The 13,248-nt window shown below is 42.5% G+C and overlaps 1 protein-coding gene across 1 annotated transcript; it reads left to right on the forward strand.

The window, feature by feature from the left end:
- Nucleotides 1–2,914: 2,914 nt before the first annotated feature.
- prmt6 (protein arginine methyltransferase 6) lies at nucleotides 2,915–4,137 on the forward strand. The gene has a single exon (XM_053860282.1). It carries the CDS (start codon nucleotides 2,942–2,944, stop codon nucleotides 3,992–3,994), a length of 1,053 nt encoding a protein of 350 aa, XP_053716257.1. The 5' UTR covers nucleotides 2,915–2,941; the 3' UTR covers nucleotides 3,995–4,137.
- Nucleotides 4,138–13,248: the final 9,111 nt, after the last annotated feature.

Genomic DNA, 13,248 nt, shown 5'->3' on the forward strand with positions numbered 1-13,248 from the left:
GGCGCAGTATTGATCACCAGAAGAAATCAATCCGAAGCCATTGCACCTTTGAATTTGTTGCACGGCACAATGCCTCCCTCTCTGATAGCTGTGTGTGACACTGGAACTTGTGGAGCGAACCAAGTTACCTTTGTATATGCGTTTTATAATGCAGCATTATTGTGCAAGCCAGCCTCATTGTCAAGGTTGAAATGACAGCACTCAACGGTCCGGTTGCTGTGGCGATGCACTGTACAGTATGTGACCCTGAGCATGCATTAATAATGCAGAGTCAAAGAGACACGAGCGCAAAAATATAAGTAAAAAATGAATTTAAGCATTATAAAAAAGTTTAAAGCCAAAATCAAATGTAAACAATATCAACAAAAAACGGATTTGATGAAATTGGCGTTGGGACTTGATAAAGTCAAACAAATGAATTTGAGGTTTTAAAGTGAATTGTTGTATTTTAATATTTGATTGCAGGTTGAGCTATATTACGTTGAATCTACACGCATGAGGTTAAACATCAGGGTGGAGTGGTCAGTGAACTCTTTGCTTCACGGAGCATTTTTGAGCTTCAGTCATCAAGTGTTTTGTTCAGTAAAATCTTCATCATAGCTGCTCCAGTTATGACATCACAATGTACTGTACGGCACCAAATATCATACAGGATTAATCACTATTATTTGCATCTATTTATGTATTTTGTAGTTAAACAAAGTGAATCTCTTAAAGTCCCAGACCTTGTTAAATGTAGTTGTAAAATAAGAGCTGTCAATAGACTACAGTTTTTAGTCTCAGTTAATCGCACTGAAGATCACTTAACTCACGATTAATGACAAATAAATCACACGTTTTGTATCTGTTCTAAATGTAAAAAGATGTATTAACACAAGAGTGGCCGGTCATGCATTCCTCATGGAAACACTTGTCTACTGCAACAACTCCATGTTACAGATACAGTCAAGGACATTTAAGTTACATTTTGAACAGGTGTTTGATTTAATTTGCCATTAATCGCAAGTTAACTCAGCTTTAGTGCGATTAATTAAATTTTTTTGTTTAAAATCAAAGTAGAGATGTGACATTCATTTTCATTGTAGACAGTCATATTTCTCTCTGAGTCAGTTATTCAGTGATCAGCGCACTCACATGTTTTCATAGAACTGCAGTTACATCCATGTAACCAAATATTCCTTCACTTCAACGGCAACCGCTCTTCTATCTGTTGTGTCTCTCTAAACTAACATTACAAGCACTTTGTTTGCTCATTTTGCTTCAATTCACATTGGTCAGCTCTGTCTGTCTAGAATTTGAAGAAATTTGTGTGTATTTGTGCGGATAGTGAATATTTGGTGGCTTATAAAGAAATGTCTTCAACGTTTTTTCATGTGGCTCCATGATCGTTGCCCTTTTTCGTGGTCGAAGTAAGTGCATCAGTGTGAGTTGTTTTCGTCACTTCTATAGATAGGACCTGCTTTAAAAGAAAAAAATAACTATTCCCCAGTGAACACCGCACGTTTCTCGAGACGCAATGCATTTAAAATGCACACACTGGCACACTTCCACAAAAAGTGCACAAATGCAAATGCTTCCTTTCGTCTAGCTGTGCAATTATTCCGTATTTCCTTCCTGCGACAGGACTGTCTTCTTGCTTCAAAGGGAAGTAATAAAAATAAAATCATCAACATCTCGCTGTGATCCTTCTCTGCTGCTGCGCCACTCCTCCTTTATCAGTATGTGATGGAATTCTGCAAGGTTGTCCGGAATTATTTGCCAAACATCTCAGTATCAGACCAGAGAACACCCCAGAGGATTTTCACCGGAGGAGGGACTCATGGCCGCCATGAGGAGTTTGTTCTTCCTGCCATAAATGCGTGCTGAGATCTAATGTGTGTGGTGTTCATGCTGTGGGCAGAAAGAGATTCACACTTCACATATGCTTTTGCACGGTTTCCACAAAGATGGCAAAATGCACAGCACTATAAAATGTCAGTATTTTAATGGGTTGAGAAAAGTTCAGTTGGTTTCCACCTCCTTCTCCACCTCCTTGATGCTGGTTATCTTCCAGCGTCAAACCTCCTCATCATCCATGATCTTCCTCTTCTCCTATTCACTCAACAAATATCCTTTGGCAAAAATGTGTTCAGTTTCTTCTCTATGAGTCCAAACTGTCTGAGTCGGGCCTTTCTGAGCTTGTTCTTCCGAGTCGCTCCAGATGAAAACCCAAGTTTCTCCACTTTTGTCACAGTTCATCTCTAAAGCGGACGCGTCAACTGAGTTCCTCTGTTTCTCTTTAGACTGTTTCAAGTATATAGTATAGTTTGTTGCTTCAGCAGTCCAGCAATTATTGCTACTGTCTTTCATGCAGTATCTTTATTTTGCAAATGTACATTCTCAAAATATAAAGAGAAAAAATACATAAAAGTGAATGCATCATTACACAAAGAGCTGTTTTATCCAAGCTGTTTATTTTTCATTTTTATTGTTTGATATTATTTGTAATATATATGTATATGTTATAAATATATAATATGGGTTATATTATATATGTTATATATATGTTATATATATATATACATATATCATAATGATTAATTTTGTGTGTGCATTTATGTGTTTATTTATGTTGATGGATTAATTTGCATGTAAACTTTACCCCATTACTTTTAATTCTATTGATTTATATTTAGAATTGTTAGACTGTATACAAAATAAAAGATTTTTTTTACCTGTTTTTGTTTAATTCCTAAATTAACTTAATCTCGCAAACACACGCACATTTCACATCCAACAAGACCGTGAATGCAACACTCCGGCCGCTGCTCTTTAATAGAGATTCTTGGGAATTGTAGTTTTCTATCAGTCAGACGCAAGCCGAAGAAAGCACTGAAGAACTACAAGCCCCAGCCACCCTAATGCGGAAGTTGGTTCTTTCTGCAGCCGACCAGTTGCAAGTATGTCTCACGTTGTAAAAAAGAGAAAATTGGACAAAAGTCGACAAGACAGAATCTACTTTGACAGCTACACCGATGTGACGATACATGAGGAGATGATAGCGGACCATGTGCGAATGAACACGTACCGGACGGCCATTCTAAAGTGCAGTGAGTGGATCCGTGACAAAGTGGTGCTGGATGTCGGAGCAGGAACCGGCGTCCTGAGCATCTTTTGTGTGCAAGCCGGGGCCCGGAAAGTGTACGCGGTGGAAGCGTGCTCGATCGCCGAGCAGGCGGAGAACATCATCAAGCAGAACCAGATGGACGACAAGATCGAAGTGATTCGCGGCACCGTGGAGACGGTGGAGCTGCCGGAGGAGGTGGACGTGATCGTGAGCGAGTGGATGGGCTACGCGCTGCTGCACGAGTCCATGCTCGACTCGGTCCTGTACGCTCGGGACAAGTGGCTGACGAAGCCGGGCGGGATCGTCCTGCCGGACCGGGCGGAACTTTACATCACGCCCATCATGGAGCCCGTGGTGGAGAACCGCTTGCACTTCTGGTGCACCATCAAAGACCAGTACGGCGTGGACATGTCGTGCATGTCTGAGTTTGCCCGAAAGTGCATCAAGAACTCGGACATCACGGTGAACACGGTGACTGTGGAGGATGTGTTGTCTCATCCCGTGAGATTTGCCGAGCTGGATCTGACCACTGTGACGGTGGAGCAGTTGAGGTCATTGAAAGGTCACTTCAGATGCGACTCCTTTGGCTCTGCGGTGGTGAACGCCTTCTGTGTGTACTTCGACGTGTCCTTCTCCTGCCCGGAAAAACCGGTGGTGCTCTCCACGTCCCCGTTCCAACCGGAGACCCACTGGAAACAAGCGGTGCTGTACCTGGATGAGCCGGTGGAAGTGATCCAAGACACTGCGGTCAGTGGGGAGGTCAGCTTGTTTCCCTCGGAGCACAGTGCCAGACATCTGTGTATCCATTTGGAGTATAGGATCGGAGAGGTGAAACAAGAATCCAAGACTTTTTCCATACCTGACTGGACCTCTGAGGATCAGCTTTGATGTCCTGCATTTGAAGGCATCACTGTACGACATAGTTACCAGCGATCAGTATTGCTGTAAAGTAATAAGACAGTAACAAGCCACGTCCTACTATTTTATGTAAATATAGTTTGACAGTTTAGTTTGCTTAAACTCAATAAACATTTGTGCAACAAAGAGGTGTGTGACTGAGTTTAATTCATAGATCTGCAGTGCTGAGTGATAATAACAGACAATACATAACATGATATGTGGAGTCTTCTCTGAACATGATCAGAAATAGTTTTGAGTCACATAAGTCAAATTATTTTCAAGACTTGGAAGTGAATGCAGAAGTTATAATTTCATTCAAAACATTTTATTGTGACTGACATTTATTCAGTGATTTAAAAAAAACGTCATGAATCCAAAACTAATGAATATATCCCAGTTGCGGGGAGTAATTGAATAAAAACAATAATCTCATCACTAAAAGCACAAGGTTCCTCCATCGTGCGTGTATAATGTACTTTTCTTCGGCCTGCAGAGACCACAGAATTATTTCCCAGCTAATTGGAACAATATTTAATTTGCTTTATTGCGATACGAGCTGTCACAGCAGGTATTTGTCTTTCTTAATGAGTTCAAAAGTGTGAGTTTTGTGCGAAGAAGTTGGATTCAAGCACTGGAAAACGGACCAACGAAATGAACTGGGAGTTGTGTTTTCATGCTCAACATTCACCATCTGTTGTGGAAAAAGTGTAGCTTTAATTAGTTTCTGCTACTGATATTTTATTTATTTTTTTACTAGTTGTTGAAGCAATGACTATCAAATAATGAGATAATGTTATATTTATAGAAGGTTCTTGTGTGGCTCAATTTTAAGTGCTTGTCATTTATACCGTACATGAAACAACACTGCCCAGTAAATACTAAAAATAACACTATTAATACTAAAAACATATATATATATTATGTTTTACCTTAACTTTATTATTATTATTTATAATAATAATATTTAAGGGTAAGTCACAATGGTATTTGGTATCAATGCTTTGTTTAGAAGTGTCTCAAACACTTTTTTCTGTCAGTGTCACTGAGACCTCTGCTTAGACAACAGAAGACAACAGAGCTGGAGCTGGAATTAAATACTGAATATCCAACTCATTTCACTGTAGTTCTACACTCCAGTTCAACCCTTGGTCACGGTCAAGTACAATAGGATATAATGTTTGTTTTAAACTAATTTCCTGTTTTTATGGTTCAACTGGTGTTATTGAACTACGGTTCTCAAACAGTTCTGTGAATTATAAAGACCAGCTTGTGCAGTGCAGCACTGTTTTTGTTGCTTGACTCCTGCAGGAGAATTCTGCTGCCCGGTGGACGAAATAAAGACAGCGAGTTAAATGTTCATGTGACTGAAGTTGAGGCGTCGGACTCCACTGATCGAGTCTCACTCTACGTGCAGCAGTTCCTTAGTCAGAAAGCAGGAAGCGGCAGGTTTGCGATCTCATTACGAAGCTGTTTATAAACACAGTGGGTGACAGTGGGCAATAATTCGTCTTTCACACACCATCGTTCGAGATCGTCTCTTTATTTTGTTTCTATGTCACCAGCGCAAATGGGACTCCTGATAATAATGAGCCCGTTTGATATGGATCACACGCTTTAGTGGCCACAAATCAAGCCTATTGTTAGTCAGAGTGAATAATGGCCCATTTTAACTGCAGTTGTGTCATTTGTGGTTTGTCGACACATTATGATTCACTGATATGTGTAATGGGGCTCTTTACCCGCCACAGATTGCCGTTCATCATTACAGTTTAATACTAGTGTTTCACTTTTGTCGGACCCGGCCTTTGTTTGAATTGTAGCGATCAAGTAATTGTGATATGAAACAGTTCATGGATGATTAAACGCGTAATTGATCATAATGTTTTTGTTCTCCTCTGTTGCCGACCGGCAGCTAGTCAGGAATCTTGTGACACTCCACTGCTACAGAAGAGATGCGGACCGACCGTGAGCCAAACTCCTCAGCTTTCAAGTGTCACTCTAGCAGGTTAGCGTCGCGTTTCACAATATCGTCGCTGGTCATAATGCCAGTGGTGCTACCAGAGGGGACCTTGCTGTGGACTGTCTTGACTTCAATAAAGAGAGATTTGTGTTTTATGAATATTTATTGAAGAATCTTTGCAAAGAGAGTGAGAAGACAAGTTCACAGTATGAAGTTGAAACTCTCACTGAGCCGCTCTCAGTCAGAGCATCTGTGAGACGCTCAGTCTGCACTCACAGTTCTGAAAACAAGGAATGGTATAACAAAAACTTCCCCGGTCACTTTCCATTAGTCTGACCAGTGTCAGTGACTCAGTGTCAGTAACTTTCCATTAGTATGAACAGTAACAATGATTTTTCCATCACAACCTTCACTAGTGTTCAGATATTTTACACCTTGTTATGGTGTTCTGACCTCTGCCAGTGGCCATGAAAGGATACACATTGCGAATATGAAAATTTAACAACATTTTGTCCGAAGAAAAAAAAATCACTTCCAAAAAACAAACCTCCCCCGAACGCAGAACTCCAATACCACTGTTAAAGTGGCCCTATTGAGCATTGTTTCTGCAGTGAACAAATCTCACATTCTGATAGAAGTAGTAGCTTCCCAACAAAACAAAAACTCACAAAAGTTATATCAACCGAAAGCTTGCAAAATGGCCGCCTTTGTTTGAGACACGATTTGCATTGAAATAGCAACAGGACTACAAAAATGGCCGATGAGCCAAGTCCATATCTCAGTTCTGGTTTCAATTGATCACAAATATCAAGCATTTAGAGCAGATCAGGGAGAACTGTTTGTTAATAGAAATGAAACTGATTCACGTGTCATTTTGGCAAGACGCTAGGTGCTGCGTTTCAACACGTCACTTCGTGTTACATCGAAACCACGCGACCCGACTGAGGCGCTGATTTGAAGGGCCATGATGTGATTTATGTGTCAACATGTTCTCTTCCTCCCTCAGTTCACGTTTCTCCTCATTCTTGTCGTGGGCACCCAAAAGTTCACCATTTCCTTTGTATAAGAGAATTTAACTGGTGTGTTACTGCGTGGCAAATATCCAAGACAATAGTTATCCATGGCTCCAAAGTCAACTCATCCACCCCATCAATGGCGTGTTTGTGACGCCGCCATATTGTTTTGTTTTGTTTTTTTTAACTGGTAACAGACAAACTTTGAGACAAACTTTCATACTTCAGAATATGTTCAGGTGATATAGGCACATATATATATATTAAAACATGGAAAAACGTCATAAGGCTCCTTCAACAGGATTTTCATCAGCAACCTACATTTATTCTGGCTGGTTGACTTCACACTACATTTCCCCATTGTGGGACATATAAAGGACTATCTTATATTGATTTAAATATCAACACTTCCACTAACAGTTGAATTCAAACAAGCTCAATTGGACGGCAGGTGGCAGTGGCGTTCCAGAACTCGCCCTTAAAACCCAGTTGAACCCGACCAGGAAAGTCGGTCCAGCTCCAGCACTAGTGGTGAAGACCACCAAACTGACACTGTCTGCTGCCGGTCCTCATCATTGTCGTGTCCTGAGAGTTTCAGTCAAGTCGGAACAGATGAGTTAACAGATGGATGCCACAAAACCTGCTTGGCAGAGTTAATAAACCAACCACATCACAGGAAGGAAAGTCTAGTGTTGCAGTGACTATACCTCGTGGTTGACGGATCAATACAACAATAAGTGTTCGCAATTGGTCAAGGACTGATCCGTCACTTGCTGGTTCATCTCAAGAATGTTGAAGAGAGAGTTAAAAAATAAATAATAAAACCTTGTTTCATTGTGACAATTATGACATTTTTTCTAATATTAATGATATTATTTTGTCTGATGTCCTGTTCCTCATGACCGTTGCTATCAAAAAGCGCTGGTGATTTTTTAAATTCTCATTGGCTCTGTGCTGAATCTATCAGCATATTGTAAGAAACGCATCTTTTTTTAAATCATATTCAGTCAGATCCATGACACTTTTGCTGTGGCCGCCATAATGAATGTGACACTGTTGCTAAATCTGAGCTTGACTTTTTAAAGTCTGCCAGAACCAAAAGGCCTGTAGTTGGGCGATGGAAATGTCGAAAAAGTGGGGCGGATGACCCCTCTTACCCCCCTGGATCACGCTCCGGCATGCGTGACCACACTCCGCTGACAAATGCTAAACTAATTGTTATCCGTTCCTGCTCGAAATTATTTGGTCGCCATTAGAAACAAGTGCTGAAACTCCAAACGGACACATCGTGTCGTATTGCTTGACAATTTAGGAGCCAATCAATATACACAACGTGCCTAATCCGGCTTGTTTCAAGAGTCACGATTTGATGGAGGACACAAGGAGAGAAGCCTGAGTGACCGCCGGCGTTTCAGACGGTAGAATTGGGAATTTGCTGGAGGTTGGATGTGATGTCTGTCTGAAAGGATTGGAGATAAAAGTGCAGGTGTACGACCAAAACTGTGCTCTCCTGCTTTGTACCATGTCAGACAGTTAGGAAAAGTTGTCATTCAATCCCAGTGGATTATATCAAGGTTCCATTTCTTTGCCACCTGTGCAGTGGACATAGACGTTTTTACTGCCGCCTCTCTGCAGATGGTCACCACACCTAGCTCTTGGTCAGATACTGCCCCTCTCAACTGAGCAGTTGGTTGCTCCTTTGATGTTGTTTCTTTGCAGTAGTCCGTGCTTTTGTTGTCCGAGGTTGCCCCTCACCCTCTCCAGCCCCACAACCACGGCCATCTGCAGTTGCCCACGAGACTAAGCTGAACAGGGATCAATTCCTGGTCAAAGATTGTAACCACATAATTGGCTGCTCTTTCTAACAGCGTTGGAGGAGAACAATTCTCATGTTATCACCGAGCCAGCGCCTGGAAATCCCGCTCTTATGAAATGATTTTAAATGGACTGCCTGACACATCTATCGCCCTTGGAGATTATCACTAGCTTGTTGTATTGCCGCTGACAGTTTGCATGTCCAAACTTCGCCAGTGTCTCAGCCGGCAAATAAGCCACAGCATCACAAGGCGTGCGCGGCTCCGTCTCTGAAACCTGACTGGGTGGTGTCTCATCACGGCCAGCCATCCATCCTTGCATGCTAATGACACCACGGATGAGCCAATAGGATACAGTTCCTTCAGTTGCTTACAGTAACCAATATTTCTGTCAGCACATCTCGAGAGGACAAATTGGGATCATGGTATTGACAAAAGCTAATTTGGTGGACCAACCTCCAGAGGGCCGGACTTCATTTCTCAGGGGGGAAACGGACGAGACTATTTATCATCATTACGGTAAAGGAACAGGATCTCAGCCGGATCCCTGCTAGCCCCAAAAATAACTGCCCCCCGTGTGTGCTCTTTTTTCTCGGTAATAAAACCAAAAAAATCTGTTATTTAAAACAGAGGTTTATTCGCGCCCTGAGCTGTTAATTTCCCCTCCGTGGATCCAAGCATCCGCGCAGATGGACACACATGCCGCATGGCAAGGACGGATCTGGACGGCCCCTGTTGAGACAGGAATAAATAAATCCCGAATCAGTCACCGGAGCACGTAAATCTAAACGGGACGATTCGAAATCAGCCCGAGGCAATTGGCTGTCACCCGCCGCAAATCCACCCAACACTGTGGCCTCACCCCTGAGCTCAGCACTAATCTTTTTTTCAATCATGCACTTTTTGGATTACACTTCCTGTAATTCTGCTCAGGTATTGTTTCATATCGCTGTATTATATTTCAATTTCTGGCCACCGGGCTACCGGTTAAGAACACGGTGCTGGATTGGATAAGATGTGAAGGTTTCTGTGCAGCAGATTGGTTTAGTGTCCAGCTGATAAACCTGTGACACCAAGTCCAATTGGAATAGGCGCATAAACATGGGGTGCCTGATACTCTGTTTTATCCCCTCCAAAGCTTTGCACACTGGTCTCCTTGCTAGAAGTAAATGTCTCCAACATACAGCCGACATACAGGAGGCAGTTCATCAACATTGGGGTGCCCCCTTCACATTCCCCTTCATTCAAAATGTATCTAAAGTGTGTTCTCCATCCGACATAGACGTAATTATTCCAATGAATTCCCTATACACACACCAGTCACCCGCTCTCAGCTCATGAAAACGTCTCATGCACAATTCATTTTTGCACACATGATTAAACAACACTGTGACTGTCTGTGATATCTGCATTATCAGGCCACCAGGGGGCGCCCACATTTGGAGACACAAAGCCTAAATTTGAAGCCTGCTCTCACATGTCCGATCTGTATGACCTTACAGTTTACACATTAATGACCTGTTTTTTTTTGTTGGGTTTTGCTTTTAGCAGTTTGGGAAAGAAATCACCAAGAACCCCCATGTCATACAAAGCTAGTGTTAGTGCATATTACATGTACACATGATTCATCCTCAAAATTTAGATAGAATTTTCTATCCCCTTCTGCTTTCTTTCAGTAGTTGTTGTTGCACATGTTTTGTGTGTTTGTATGTTAACTTCCCTTCCATCTTTTCCCATTGAATTGGCAGTAGTGTTGTTGGGTTACACCAAGAGGGGGGACTGACAAGGACCTGAACTGTAGTCCTGTTTTTTTGTAGGGACAGTTACCAGTATTGGGTACAATCCAGTCCAAAATGGCTGTATCGAATATCAGATTTCTTTTCCCCATCTGATCCCAACCGTGAGCCCAGATATCCTAAATTTCACTTTGCATGACATGCTGAAATTATTTTATGATGTTTGCGTCAAACAAGTCTTGTCTTTTGGTTTTGTTTGTTTAGTCTTTTTAACCTTTTTGCCACGTTGCACTTTCAGCTGTACACAACCTCAGCGGGGTGGTGTTTCTAGGTGTCAGCATTGAGCACTTCACTGCCATATTAACAACTTTTTTGGTGACGGTGTGGGATGGGGAAAAGTGGGATGTTGCCTTCCCTAGTTTATATTCAGTTGCATTTGTGACTCCATTCTGTAGAACTATATTTATTCCATAAGTCATTGGTTTCCAAGCTGCCACCATTCTACTCTTTTTCTAAGGCCCCTTCCATGTACATGGAAATCAACTGCCCATTTAACATCTCACTTCCGATTGAAAATACTTATTTGGCTGGCAATTATGACCAGGTGGGATGATCAAGAAGGACTTGCTGTGTCAATATATATTAGTATTTCCTTCCGTGTAGACCGACCTCACGGGACGCAGATTGACTGACATCAGCACACATAGTCTTAACTGTTGTGATGGTCAACTTCTCCTTAACCCGACTCCCTTTCTGCTCATTGGATCCACATGCCCTCACATCTGGGTCAGTCGCATTCGCCGTTATTATCACATGAGCAGAACTTCTGTCTGAATAAACCCCCTCCTCACACCACCCTCCCTGCTAACAACCGCATCCCTCCGGATGAAGGCAACATTACCCTTCATTGAACAGGAGTTTAAATCCAATACCTCTGTGTCTGGCGTCCGCTGGGCAGGATTGTGCTAAGACTGCAGCTGCCATCAATTTCCTAATAATCCTGATGAGAAATGATGAGGCAGGCAGGAAACTTGTCGGGGGGGCGGAGGGGAGGAACAAGAACCTATATTACATTCAAATGTTTGTATGAGGGGGGGGAATCACTTGTTTTATAGTCAGGAAATACTGTCAGCCTTGTTTGGTTTGAGGTCCTGAGACAGAAGCACAGACAACCTCACATGTGTCTGATCTGCTCGAATATGTTGAAGGAGGTCAGGATGTGGTCGTACAGAGGCGATACGTGTGAATCGAATGATCTCTTCGGTGGCTTTGCTTAGCGTGCTTTTCTTTCTTGTCGCCAAGTGAGTTTGAAAAGGAGGTTCATGTCAGGCTGGCTGCCCTTGGGCAAAGAGAGCGCAGAGAACAAGAGCCGGGTAGAAAGCTGTCTCCTCGGCTGCGACAAGTCACCACTGCAGCGTTGACCTCTCGCGGGGTCAAGTTTAGGTTGCATTCAGATCTGAAGAGAGTGCTTAAACAAATGCTTGGCTCAGTAGGCGTCCATGAATTTGCAAGCATTTCATGGAAATGTGTGCTCTAAAATATCTGTTTTTGCTCACTTGTCTCCTCTGGAATTTGTTCATCAGAAAAATATTTATATTTTTAGCCACTTGAGACAAGCGCCTGCACTTCAGGAAGAAGGGAAGATGGCATTGCTTCAACTCTTTGGTAACTTTTTGACCTCAGCTTATTCAGTCCAACCACTGACTGACGCAAATGTAATCTTTGTAATCATGTGTCACACGACACCAGTTGGCCGCCATGATGTTTCGTTTAACGTCATGAAGCTGAGTCCATCGTCCAACGTGACGTATAAACAGGAAGGCATGCGCTACCAGAACTCTGCCTGGGGGCCCTACGTTGATTTTCCAATGCATGGTGTGCTGGATAAATAGCACTGGAAATTGCTCTGTTCTGCAAAGTCACTGTGAAGTAAAAACAATTTTGTGGGACCATAACCCTGGTCACTTGGACGTCATGTGATGTACATCAACAAAAGTCTGTGGAGTGCAAGAGGGGAAATGAGTGATGAAGAACCAAACCAAAGACAAGTGATTTAGCAAGTAAGAGACAGGCACTGGGAGTGTGTCCTCTGTGTGGATGTAAATCTGACACAGCTCGGTTGCAGGTGAGCAACTACCAGGCTGAGCCGAGCTGCGGATGGGAAGATGAAGATCGTATTTGATTCATCCCTGAATATGTCGGTTGTAACTCTCCCACTCTCACAGTGGCATTGAGTGTTTACTCTCATCCTCCCTTCCCTTTATCTTGGGCTGCGAGGCCAGTGATGTTGGTCAAACCAAAGATGGAAGAGTCGATTGTTATTGTCATACTTGTCACTCCTTCATTAAGGAGTGTGTTTTGAGTCAAAAATCACAAATATTTAACGCTCTTATCTGCCACTTTCTGTAAAATGACTTGCCGGTCCTCCTTGGCCCCTGGGCCATGAGTTTGACATCCACATTGGCTGTCACTGTACACTACTAAAATCACTTCATCTTATTATGGAAACACTTATTCAACCAATAATATATTCTTGTTTATTCCTGTTTGATAGTAACCTACGCAACTTTGACTCCTGCTGTTTAAGACGTTTGCACTCAGCTGCATCTCACATCTGCAGAGGAATAAACTTCAGTTGTCAAATAAATGTGTCTATGAGCTCTGGCTCCGATCTCGCTCTGACTCACACACACACACTCACATTCACACTCACACACAC

This window comes from Synchiropus splendidus, chromosome 3, assembly GCF_027744825.2.
Source record: "Synchiropus splendidus isolate RoL2022-P1 chromosome 3, RoL_Sspl_1.0, whole genome shotgun sequence".
Taxonomy (NCBI): domain Eukaryota; kingdom Metazoa; phylum Chordata; class Actinopteri; order Syngnathiformes; family Callionymidae; genus Synchiropus; species Synchiropus splendidus.

Excerpts from the sequence above, each read along its gene's own strand:
- prmt6 (XM_053860282.1), top strand. The coding sequence starts at position 2,942 with ATGTCTCACGTTGTAAAAAAGAGAAAATTGGACAAAAGTCGACAAGAC.